General features: G+C 39.2%; 1 protein-coding gene across 1 annotated transcript; it reads left to right on the top strand.

Annotated features, from left to right (window-relative positions):
• Positions 1-1,226: 1,226 nt before the first annotated feature.
• On the top strand, positions 1,227-8,228 carry BTBD3 (BTB domain containing 3; the record flags this gene model as incomplete). Its single annotated transcript, XM_080341655.1, has 4 exons — positions 1,227-1,558; positions 2,150-2,240; positions 2,741-2,859; positions 6,862-8,228. The coding sequence occupies 4 exons, from the start codon at positions 1,227-1,229 to the stop codon at positions 7,892-7,894; spliced, it is 1,575 nt and encodes a 524-aa protein (XP_080197781.1). The 3' UTR covers positions 7,895-8,228.
• Between the last annotated feature and the right edge of the window lie 4,140 nt (positions 8,229-12,368).

The following is a 12,368-nucleotide window of genomic DNA, read 5'->3' as shown; positions in this document are numbered from 1 at the left end:
AGCTTATATCCTGTTCATTTCCAAAAGTATTTGTGAATAAAAATGGAGTGTGTTTGCATCTCAAGGAGTGATTTATGCCTGAGGCTCTCTAAATCATTTGGACCTTTCATTTAGTGCTTTGAAATATTGATTAAATATATTCACTCTGGTTTACTTTAATCTGATTGCACATCTAGAAGTTTTCTTCTGATGTGGTATAGCCATGTCTGGTGTAAGCTGGCATAATTAGCACTGCTTAGTGATTGGGGACCCCTGTCACAGGCTGTTATGTTATCTAGAAACATAAGGAGTTAAAACTAAAGCTGTGACCTCATCTCTATTCATGTTACACTGGAGTAGGAGCTGCACTGAAAGGAATTGTTTAACTGCATCGCTGTCTTTGCTGCTGCTAGCTGATTGCTTTAATTTGGTTCTGATAGCTATAGCTTGCTTTTGCTGAGCTGCTGTTATGGTAGGGATTTGTGGGAATACTAGAGACATATGAAGTCACGCTAATATCAACTGCCTGTGGAAATAGCTCCCACGGAAATTTTTAGACTCAAATACATCTTTCTGCCTGATTTCAACTTTTTATTGCTTCCCCTGTGAAAATTCAAGCAGCATCAAGGAGAGCTAAAACACAGATGCTTCTGGCCAGTCATGCACTTACACAGCGGTGCATGCCGCGTATTACTTTGTTAGTTAGCACTAGGTATGGCACGACGAGTGCAACTGCTGTCGCTTTAATGTGGGAGCGGCGTACGTTACAATAGGTGTCACTGTGCGGCTGGCTCCAATCGCTATCGGTGACTTCAGCTATTGGCTCCAGCGCTGGCTGACTCCATCTGCAGGGCTGCAATACCTACTCTGTTCCCATCCTTCAATGCACAAGTTCAGCTCGCCCAGCAGACTAGCAGTGCTACCGTGAATTGCTAGCCCTCATCAGAAGTCCGGTGCTACAGCCACGCGTGTACCGTCTCTGCAGGGTGTAGTGCTTTCAGGAGATTCCTGATCGGGAAATCTGGAAAGAAATGAAACTGGCAGGAATGATGGGGGTGTATTTAACAGTTCAAGTACTGGATCAAACTTAAAGCCGGTTTCTTACTTGGTGCACTGGAAAGGTCACCTTGTCTTGCTGGGAAAGAAGCAAACTCTCAGCTCTGCTGCTTTCAGTTTAACAGCTTCCACGTGCATTTCTTAATGTTTCTAGCTAGTTAGGCTATCTAGCTTTACAGACAAGTATACTCATGGTAGATGAGAAAGGAAAGAACATGAAATGTCTCACCTTCTTCTTGATGCTTCCAGAGACGGTCAAGAACAGGTCCAAGAAGAGCTCTAAGAAAGGAAATAGCAGCAGCAGCAGCAGCAGTAGCAGCAGCAAATTGCCTCCAGTTTGCTATGAAATCATTACCTTGAAGACCAAAAAGAAGAAGAAGATGGCTGCTGATATTTTTCCCCGAAAGAAGCCAGCCAACACTAATACAACGGCTGTCCAGCAGTACCACCAGCAAAATCTCAATAACAACAACACTATTCCGGCACCTAATTGGCAAGGACTTTATCCAACCATCAGAGAGAGGTAAGTTCAGGGCAGTTTATTTTTGCTGTTTGAATGGAGTGGTGAAAAGTAGCAAAATGTTTGTAATGCATATGTTGAGTTATGCATTTATTTACTGAAGAAAACACACTTCTCTCTCTTTTTTTCTTTCCCCCTCCCTCTGTATGTGCAGAACAAGTATTTTGGTAATAGAAAATACATTAATATCTCTTTTCCAGGCAGTACAGCTGCTTGTCTTGAATACATAAAAATGTTGCTGGAAGCAGCATACCTGTAAAGATTTCTTCTTAGACTATAGTAGGAATTTTTGGTGATACATGGTCTTGACTTTGGTTTCCACTTTTTGAAAAGTTCTCATAAGTTTGCATTTGGGCTGTGTATGTGTGTGGTTTAGATTTTTGGGTTTTTTATTGCACACACACACTCACCTTCTCATCTCTGCTTACTTTTTTCTTTGGTATGTGATGATGTGTAAAGCAGCTTAAAACAAAGTGTGACCTGCTTCTCTTTACTAACATGCAACGTAAAGTTGTTAAGAAATCTGATTTTTTGGGTAAGGGGCAAGCACAGTGTTACTGGGTGCTATAATTAACATGCTGCCTCTGTTTGTAGAAATGCAGTGATGTTCAACAATGACTTGATGGCAGATGTTCATTTTGTGGTCGGGCCACCAGGTGGGACCCAGCGGCTGCCAGGACACAAAGTAAGCAACAGCTGCATTATCAGCTCAGGCGGGGATAGCCAGAGAGAGCTCCCACGGTTACGCCAGGACGTAGCGTAGGAGACTTGGCTCTTAAGGGGCAGGCATAATTCTGTATTTTAAAAGGCTACATGTAGTGGAATAGTCTGTCCCTTGCTTTCGTTTGTGGTTTTGGTTAAACAACACACTTGTGGTAAGGCAGTCATTGTAAAGTTATGAATACTACGTGATGCTGCTGATTAATATGACTCTTGAGATTTTCTAGAAATAGTTAACTTCTCAAGTAGATATGAGCGTTTTCAAGTAGCTAATGTATATATGCCCATGAGAGTAAAATGCAGGGAAAATGTGTAATTCAGTTCTTAACTTTGATTTTGTGTCTTACTGACGTGTGTCTATAAAGTCTGTCAGTGTCCAGTATGCTTGGAGTAGCTCTCCCACATTGTTTTTTTTGGCAGTGCTTTCAGTTTAAAGCATGAAATAAGATTTCACTTTCTCAACAGTATGTCCTGGCTGTTGGGAGCTCTGTATTCCATGCGATGTTTTACGGAGAGCTTGCTGAGGACAAAGATGAAATCCGTATACCAGATGTTGAGCCTGCTGCTTTTCTTGCAATGCTGAAGTAAGCATCATTCATCTGCTGGATGTGTTCTCCTTTATGATGTATACATACACTGGTAATGTCGTAGTTAAAGCATTAGCCTTGCATATAAACAGAAAGAAAGCAGTTGCTGAAAATATTCCAATTTGTGTTTCAGGTGTTTTAAACTTCTACCTTATTTTGCTCTCCCCCTTTACTTCCAGGCATGCATATATTAGGCTAATGTAGGCAGTTATAAATAATGAGTTTGACAGGGGATCTTTGGGCACATTGTATAATGTAATGCCTATTGATCTGATTTGTCACTACATGTTACACAAAGGAGTGAAGTTACTAAAAAGAATTGTCAGCTGTAATAAAAAACCCTATTCTACTTTGCAAGCATAGTGAAAAGTTAAAAATACACCCAAAAAACCCCACCAAAACCTATAACTGCTGTGTTTGTGTATTGACATCATTCTAGCTCTTTTATAAGCTTGCTGTATGCAGATCTTGTCTTAGAAAAACAACTCTAAGTTATTGAATATAGTCTCTGAAAAGTAAATTTCTCCTTATCTATCACATTGATGCATTTGGAAAGTAATAAAAAGGCTGTTCACATTAATAGGGGATTTTATTCTAATGGGGAAAATCAGTCAGTTCACATGATCATTCTTTTTCTTCTAGCAAATTGCTTAAGAGATGCTGTCTTTTCCTAAATGAGCATAATGAAGCAGCTTCCCTGCTGAGTTGTCCTTGAATGTATCTATGAACTCCGATTGTTAAAGAGAAATGTCCTATCACAGAAATGCTGTGACTTTGAGGATTTTTTTTCCCTTCAGCTTTGGTAACTGCCATTGCTTTCTGATAAAAAATGTACAAAAAATACATTGGTATGTGACAGTGATCCTTTTAATATGCTGCAGATTTTCTTCCATGTAATGGTGTAATCACTAGGTAGCAGTGTATTGTGTTTGGTAGATTGTTTTAACTAGCTTGTGATTACAGAGTGGTTTGTGTTTTTTCTTTCACGTTTCAGTGGCACTGTATATGAACATTCTAAGTCGCATCTAGAGTTTGTTGCATAGAGTTTTTATAGGTTATCATGAACATCAGAAATGTTCTGTGCAAATATCAATAACTGCCACGAAAAGCTGAAATAACACAGATGTTCTGTAGACCTGGAATATAAAGTTAAGATATGACATTATGTAAGTAGGTGTGTTACGGATACCTGCTTTGGGCTTTTCTGGTTCTGTGGGTGTATTGTGCAGAACTGAGACTTGTGCTTTACTTTAATGCAGAATTTTACAAGGCATGTGGATTCTCCTGCCCTCCCCTCCCTCCACCCCGTTGAACAGCGAATCTGTTACACTGTGGCTAAACATAATTTGCTGTATAAAAACTGAATGATTTTTGAATTTACAATTAAGAAACATGCTAAGAGAGCAAACCTAGAAAAGAGAGTATCAGTACTGACATCTAGGTTTTGGCACATTATTTTAGCCTGTGGCAATTTAGGAAACTGTCTCTAAGAGTCTGGTCAGAACCATGGAATTCTTCAGCTTTTCAGTTTTTATTTAAAAAAACGAAAGACCACAAGAAGTTTGTGGTCTTTGTGGGTGTTGAGCTGACCTTGCCAATGCCAACTGCAGCGTGCCTGAACCTGCAAAGTGTTCCTGTGCCTGCAGACAGCCCTGGCGTTCGCAGGCATCAGGGTGCAGGGAAGGGATGTTGCTCGGCAGTGCAGCATTCCCATCATCTCAAGATCCAGTGCATCTGCTGCACTGGGGGGAGCCACGGTCCCCTCACTCCTGTCTCCCTGGGAAATCATTCCCATGAGTGTTGCTTGCAACTGCTGTGAGCAGTGGATGGCAGAAGACTCATTATACTGTTGCCACACAAGGAAAAGACTTCTTACCTATCGCAAAGCAGCAGTCTCCTTCATATGCTCCTCTCCACAGTCAGGAAAGTTGCATCACGATCTTTATAAGAAAATACACTGAATTTGATTATGCATGTTTTGATGGGGTTTTTGGTGTTGTTTTTTGCTGGGGTTTTTTGGGCTTTGTTTTGCTGCATTTTCCCCATAGACAGTGAATTCTTACAGCATAGTATTTTCTTTTACCGTCTAGTGGGCATTCTGATAACAAACATCAGATATAACATAGAAAATAATACCTTGACTGATAGATACTGATTATTCTCCCAGTAAAATTGATTCAGCTCTTCTCTACAGTTTTAAGAATAGAGTTAAATTCCTAGTCTAGCTGAGACACTGAATTGGTGGTTTTAATGTATCATATTTTACCTTAATCTTGACTGTTCATGTTAGATCCGTGGTCTCATCCCAGGATGAATGTGCTGCTAAACAGTCAAACCTTGTGGTCCAGCAGAATCCTCCATTTGAGAACAGGGTGAAACTGGAATATCAGTAATTGTAGCCCAGAGTCAAGGTGCATTGGCAGAGTAAAAATTGTGGAATATTGCTGACAGCTGATCTGTGCTCTCTGTTGTAAATCAGTGGTATTAATTCTTCACTTTCATGAATATTAAACTAGCAACTTTTGTACGATTTCAATTTAAAACAGATGTCATCAGTCTCTGCTGTACTAGCAGGTGAAGAGAAGTAATAGAAGGTAGAGTTGGAGAGCAATGAAGGGGATCATAAAATTTGGACAGTAAAGGAGCTAAGCATGTAACCAGTGTTATATAGATGTGGCCTTTGTTGTTACAAATAGCCCAGCTGAAACCAAGTATTAAAGGCATTAAAAAAAAAAAAAAGGTTTGGGTCTATCTAAGTATTTTTTCTTTCTGTAACCTATTACATTTCATTATATTGCTTGAGCAATATCTGCTCTGAGCATGTTTTCTGAATGTGTCTTGGAAGATAGTACCCTACATGTGCAAAAATACAAATAGAGATATTTACAACTAAAATCAGATCAGTGTAGGTCTTAATTCCACTTTATAAGCACATCTGTTCTGCAAAAAATTCTTTGTGTTGGGAAACCTTCTAACTAGAAAATTTTAATTAGTACAGGGTTGCATGCAACTTCACGTTTACTGGAGGAAGATGCTTTTATCAACTATAACCATCAAGAGTTGCTTATCCCTATGAAGAGGAAAATTGCATTTGGCACGGTTTTAGCACTTTGCATTCACCAGCTGCAAATGGGGCCCTGAAGCATGAGATATTAAAAAGAACAAACTGTACAATGCTTCATTTCTCTGAGCAATGAATCCCAGCAGTTTAGTGACATAAATAGAATTTCACCTTCATCTCCTCTACCACACTAGCATGTCAGTAAAGCTTTTTTTCCTCCTTATGCAATGAGACTGAGAGAAGACACTGTGCTAGTGGAGCTAGGATGTTGTAAGCATTAATAAACCTGAAAATTAGAATTCTGTGCCTTTTTCTTTTCCTATATGCTTCATCACCCTGTTAAAAAAAAAAAAAGCCCCCCTAAAAAAATCCCACAACCAGGTAGTTATGAAAATGAATAGCATCTGATATACTTTCATAGCATTTCTCTTGCTAGACTAGCTGTTTATTACCAATAAACATATATGCATTTCTCTCTTTATATATACACCCCAATAAATAATCATTCACCATCATAAGACGTCCAGTGCAAGTACTCTTTGTAACGTGTTCCAGACTGCTGGTAAACCAAGTAAGGTTGCCACTGAGAAGCTGCTGCCTGGGGCAGATAGCCTCTCATGAGCCAAAGCATGTATGGAAGGAAGGCAGAGCTGGAGGTGCCATAGTTTGTAAACATAGCCATTATTTAGATAGCACGTACTCCAAATGTCAATTTTGATTCACCGTATATTTAAGCTTGTTATTTTTCATGGTCTTACATGAGTGATGAATTTGGTTTGTACTTACTTTCTGGATTAAATCAAAGTTCCCCAAAAGCATTGCTTATTAATTTTAATGTGGAGCCATTTATATATTCTTTGTTTATAATTTTCAGATGTTGTTGACAAATTACATTTTTGCATTAATCAGCAGTGTTACATGCATGTGTTTTATTTCAGATACATATATTGTGATGAAATTGATTTGGCTGCAGATACTGTACTGGCCACTCTTTATGCTGCCAAGAAGTATATTGTCCCTCATCTTGCCCGCGCCTGCGTCAACTTTCTAGAGACAAGTCTAAGTGCAAAAAATGCCTGCGTGCTGCTTTCCCAGAGCTGCTTATTCGAGGAACCTGACCTGACCCAGCGCTGTTGGGAAGTGATTGATGCCCAAGCTGAGCTAGCTTTGAAGTCTGAGGGATTCTGTGACATTGATTTTCAAACACTTGAAAGCATTCTCCGAAGGGAGACTCTGAATGCCAAAGAAATAGTTGTTTTCGAAGCAGCTCTGAACTGGGCTGAAGTGGAGTGTCAGCGACAAGAGCTAACGGCTACCATAGACAACAAGCGCAAGGTCCTCGGGAAGGCTCTGTACTTGATACGCATCCCTACTATGGCACTCGATGACTTCGCGAATGGTGCTGCTCAATCTGGGATTCTGACTCTCAACGAAACCAATGATATCTTCCTCTGGTATACGGCTGCCAAAAAGCCAGAGTTGCAATTCGTGAGCAAGCCCCGGAAAGGCCTCGTTCCTCAGCGATGCCACCGTTTCCAGTCCTGTGCTTACCGCAGCAACCAGTGGCGCTACCGGGGCCGATGTGACAGCATCCAGTTCGCTGTTGATAAGAGAGTGTTTATTGCTGGCTTTGGGCTTTATGGCTCCAGCTGTGGATCAGCAGAGTATAGTGCCAAGATTGAACTGAAACGACAAGGAGTTATCCTTGGCCAGAACTTAAGTAAATATTTCTCAGATGGTTCCAGTAACACTTTTCCTGTGTGGTTTGAATACCCAGTGCAGATTGAGCCTGACACCTTCTACACAGCTAGTGTGATTCTGGACGGTAATGAACTCAGCTATTTTGGACAAGAAGGAATGACAGAAGTTCAGTGTGGGAAGGTGACTGTTCAGTTTCAGTGCTCTTCGGACAGTACAAATGGCACTGGGGTACAGGGAGGGCAAATTCCCGAACTCATATTTTATGCTTGAATGGAAGTGTGTGGAGACAAAGCATTTTGCTATGAAGAACCTATCTGGTTCAGGCCTACTGACGCTTAGCTTTTTATCTGCAGATAATGTGATCAGTACAGGTAATATGTAACTAAATGCTGTGGGCAAGTTACTGGCTTGCTATACTCGTAGCATTGTTGGTGATAGAGTTTAAGTGTTAAATTTAACTTTAAACTGGAAGCCCTTAGGAACAAGAAAATGTTAAAGGCTTTGTAAGAGAGATGCCTGTTTGCTGGTGGTGCTGACCCTTTCTGTGATGCACCTGTGAATCACCAGAGGATGTCCCCCTCTTGTATCTCGCTAAACACTGTCTTCATTGATCCATTTTCTCTTTCTCAGTTTCCTTTTTTCTGCTTGTAATTATTTGGGGAGATAGGGGTAGAAAATGAAGAGCCTTTTCTATAGCTCTCTCTTCTGTCTGCTCTTCAGACTTAAGAGATGCCAATAATGAGCTGCTTTTGATCATGTGAACTGAAAGAAGGACTTCAGCTGTAAGCAGAAAAAGCTTAGGTTTAAACCTTCATCCTGTGAGGTTCTCCTGTGGCCAGCTGTTCGAGATGGCTGCAGGGGAAGACAGAGAGAAGCAAGCAGTTTTCAGGCAGCTACGCAGCATGCTGACCATGTCCACAGTGCATGGATATGTTTACAGCGAGGGAGAAAATGTGGGCTGAGCAAGTTACCCTCAGAGTTTATTTTCTAGGAATCCCATCTTGAAGGCAAAGAAGTACTAGTGCATGTTCAGATTGCATATGCAGCTCTTGCAACTACTCCCATGACATAGTTTTTGCTATGTTGATTTGCTGTTTATGTGGCTTTTATTTGAACCCTTGCTAAATAAAGGGGAATGGATATCTGTGATCTGATGCAGGATAACTTTTTGTTTGGTTTGCATGAGGTTTTTTCTTCTTCCTAAACATGGTGGAGGCAGATTATAGAGGAACAAAAGAATGTAGCATTCCTGACTTGGACTTTGTTCTGTAATACGGGATTTCTTCTCTCTATTACCATACATTAGCAGTGGAAATTTAGACAAAGATGGAAGATTCCCAGCTGTGGTCATATTACACTTAGTGTACATCATCAGGTAACAGTGAGGAGTAGGAAGTCTCTGATGTGTTAGTGTTGGATCTCTTGCAACTGCTTATGGTTACACATCAATGAGAGGATTATGTGGTACAGAATATTTTCCTTGTCTGATTTTTTTGTTTGTTTCCAAATTTCCTGTTATATGTCTGTATCAGTTTTAGAAAAATATTCAGGATTGGAACTCCCTTTTTCAGGGAAGGCAACCAGTATAAATAAGAAATACAGGTAGTATTTAAACATAAGAAAATCCTTCACCATTGCATTGGGACAGTGGCTTCTCAGAGACACACTACCTATGGTAAAGCATCTCATTCTTATTTCACCTCTGAAGTGGATTCTGTTTGTTGTGTATATTTTAACAAAATGAGAGGACCAAATGATTCTTTAGACATACTGAAGATTAATATTATAGTATATCGATGCATTAATGTAGCATAAACCTAAATTCACTTGTCAGTTTTGTAATAAAAATGTTTTCCTCATATGATTTCTTACCAGTTTAATACTATTACTCTAAGTGTTTCTTGATGGTTGGAATCCTGGCCCCTGGCCGTCCTAAAGTGCCAACACATCTTTGCAGTGTCCAGAATACCATCTGAAGTAAGGAAAACTGGAGCATAGACGTCAAACAGTTTATGGCCAAAGCCCAGATCTTCTCTCTAGGTAATAAAAGAAGAGCCAGGTAAAAAACTGCCCTGCAAGATCTATGCTTTTCACCCATTTTAGTATTTAATGTTTTATATACATACATACCTATGTGTGTGTGTACGCAGCATTCTTTCTGAAAAGTAAATACCCTCAAAATACATAGAAAAATGTTTTGTTTTTTGTAACAGATGTACATAATCCAGACTGTTAGTGAAATATAAACAGAATGCTCCATGGAAAACTCCCAGCAAGAGATTTTAAAAAGCTCCAGTTAATTATATTTAGATCTGCAGCCTAAAATAGACAAGAGTAAAAATTGTATGGACTAGAGGAAGAGTTGTTGAAGAAACTGGAAAAAGGAGTTCAAGATTGTGATGAGGTAATGGTCATCTACTTTTAGCGAATATCTTAGCAGCGGTTCCATTTATTTAAATACATTTGAAAGCAGAGAAAGATGCTAATCAGCTGATTAAGTTTTCTTACAGCGTTTAATGTAGATATAATTTCATCTGAGTGATGATCAAATTGGCAAGTTGCTTGCAGTTGCAAGCTGCATTTTGAGTTGTTGAAAAAAAATCAGGTGCCTCAGCTGGTGGGACAAATCTAAGTACTGCATTGATATAACTAGACGTGGGTTCTCACTTTTAATTTATTTTTGGATTTTACTCATTTGCAAATAAAGGTGATGTATCTACTACATTGACTGGCTGGAACAGGAATTAGATGAGAATACTGTGTAGCCGTAACATGTAGAAAATGAGCTGTTATTTAATTATTATTTTTATGTGCTATTTTTATGAAACCTTTTTGACGAAGTAGGATGAAAGCTACTTTTAGCTTAATTCCTCTGAATCCGTTCCAGGTTTTAGGAGCTGGTGCATGTAAAGTTTTTCAATATGGATCAATAAAAACCAATAAACGAAAGCACCCCCAAACCCATTTTGACGCTTGATGCCAACAAGTACTGATGTATAACAAGGCAGCTTGCACCAGTCACCTTAGGACATCAAGGCACTTAAATAGGTGTCTAGATGTGGATTTGGTTGGTTTAGCGGTGGCATCCAAGTTTGAATACATTGATTGACATTTTGCAAGCATCAGCTCTATCAACCTGGAATGTAAGCATAATGTCAGTAGAGATCCTTTTGTAGAGTCTGTCTTAAACTGTACTGGGCCATCTTTGCTACTTGTATGTTTGATTTTCCTGGTGAGGGGAATCTGTGATAAGAGAGTATAATGTAATATACTTTCTGCATATCTAAAATAGTATTTAAGTAAACATTTTAATTTCTACATACTTATTGCACTGAACTGTTTGTTTTGTTTTGCTTTGGTTTGCTTTGTTTTTTTTTTTTTGTTGTTGTTTTTTTCATTTGTTGTGATAAACTCAACTAACTTCAGGTCCCAGCACCCGTTTGTGCTGGAGCAGTGTTTGACCTTAGCAGGCTTACAGCATTATTTATAAAGGACAGATATATATAAATATGAAGTACCTCATGTTGAATGTTATTGTACTGTATCTTTAATGTCACAGTGCAGATCTTGTCAGACTCATGAATGTGTATAATTGCATTAAACATACAAATAAAAATGGTTCTTAAATGGTTGTTTCCTGCAGTATCTTTGAAGCATGAACTATGAAAGCCTTTACTTAGCTATCTCTTTTTGCAGTTTCTATTGTTGTACAGTTATGCACAGATATTTGAGCTTATGTATTCAGAGGTCTTTTTATCTCCAAAGAAGTAGAAGTCTAAGGAGAAAACAAGGAAGAACAATGAAAATGTTAATCAGTTACATTGTAAAAAGGTTGATGGTTAAGCTAATGAGCTAGAGTGAATTAATTCATTTATGTGCTGTGTGAAAGACCCTGTCTACTAGCATTAATATTTTAATGTTCTATTAATATTAGTAAGTATGTGGAGATGAAGGGGGAAGGTCTCATGTTTATTCTGAAAGACAGTTGGCATGGGAAAGGCCGTGATTTTGAGTTTCTGATACAGCAGAATAAAGGACATGATTAGTGCCAAGAGGTTGTTCTCTGCTGAAAAGTTAATTACATAATATTATTCAAAATTCTGACTATTTTCTTACTTAACAATTTTCTTCCAGGATTTGAAACTTAATTTTAAATACTTTTATGATCAGTGAAGCTGATGCCCCACTTCCAGGACCTTTCAGATATTGCTAGCTAATGATAAGAAATACTCCACAGTGTGGTAGAGAGACATGGAAATTAAATCATGGAAGTCTTCCCCAGCAGAAACAGTACCTTCGGACTTGATCCAAAGTTCTGATTAAAGCATGTTTACAGGCATCAAGCTTGTCAGTTTTGGTAAGTTGTTTTTGTAGAATTCTTACTGCAATACTTGGTACTGCGCTGCTACATTCTTGATCCAAATTCCCTTATGTGTCTAGTGCTTCTCATTTGAAGCTGGCTTCAAACAGGAACTGTCCTATGCCTTGTTCTCTTCTAGTGATACCAGCTCCTAAATGTGTGGTAGATACAGGTGTGATTGGTGCAGCAAGGACCGCAACAGCAGCAGTGTCCCTAGGTGTGTTACAGGAGATGAGTGCTGCTAGCAGTCTTAGTTTCTCTGATAAATGGGTGAGAGCTAAGTGGACAAGATGAATAAAGGATGACCTGTCTCATCCAAAGAGATGTTCTCTATTTCTGACTGAAATCTGGCAGAAGTGCTAGGACACTTGCTTTGGAAATCGA

The sequence above is a fragment of the Nesoenas mayeri genome (genome assembly GCF_963082525.1).
Source record: "Nesoenas mayeri genome assembly, chromosome: 3".
Taxonomy (NCBI): domain Eukaryota; kingdom Metazoa; phylum Chordata; class Aves; order Columbiformes; family Columbidae; genus Nesoenas; species Nesoenas mayeri.
This window is presented reverse-complemented; position numbering and strand designations above follow the sequence as displayed.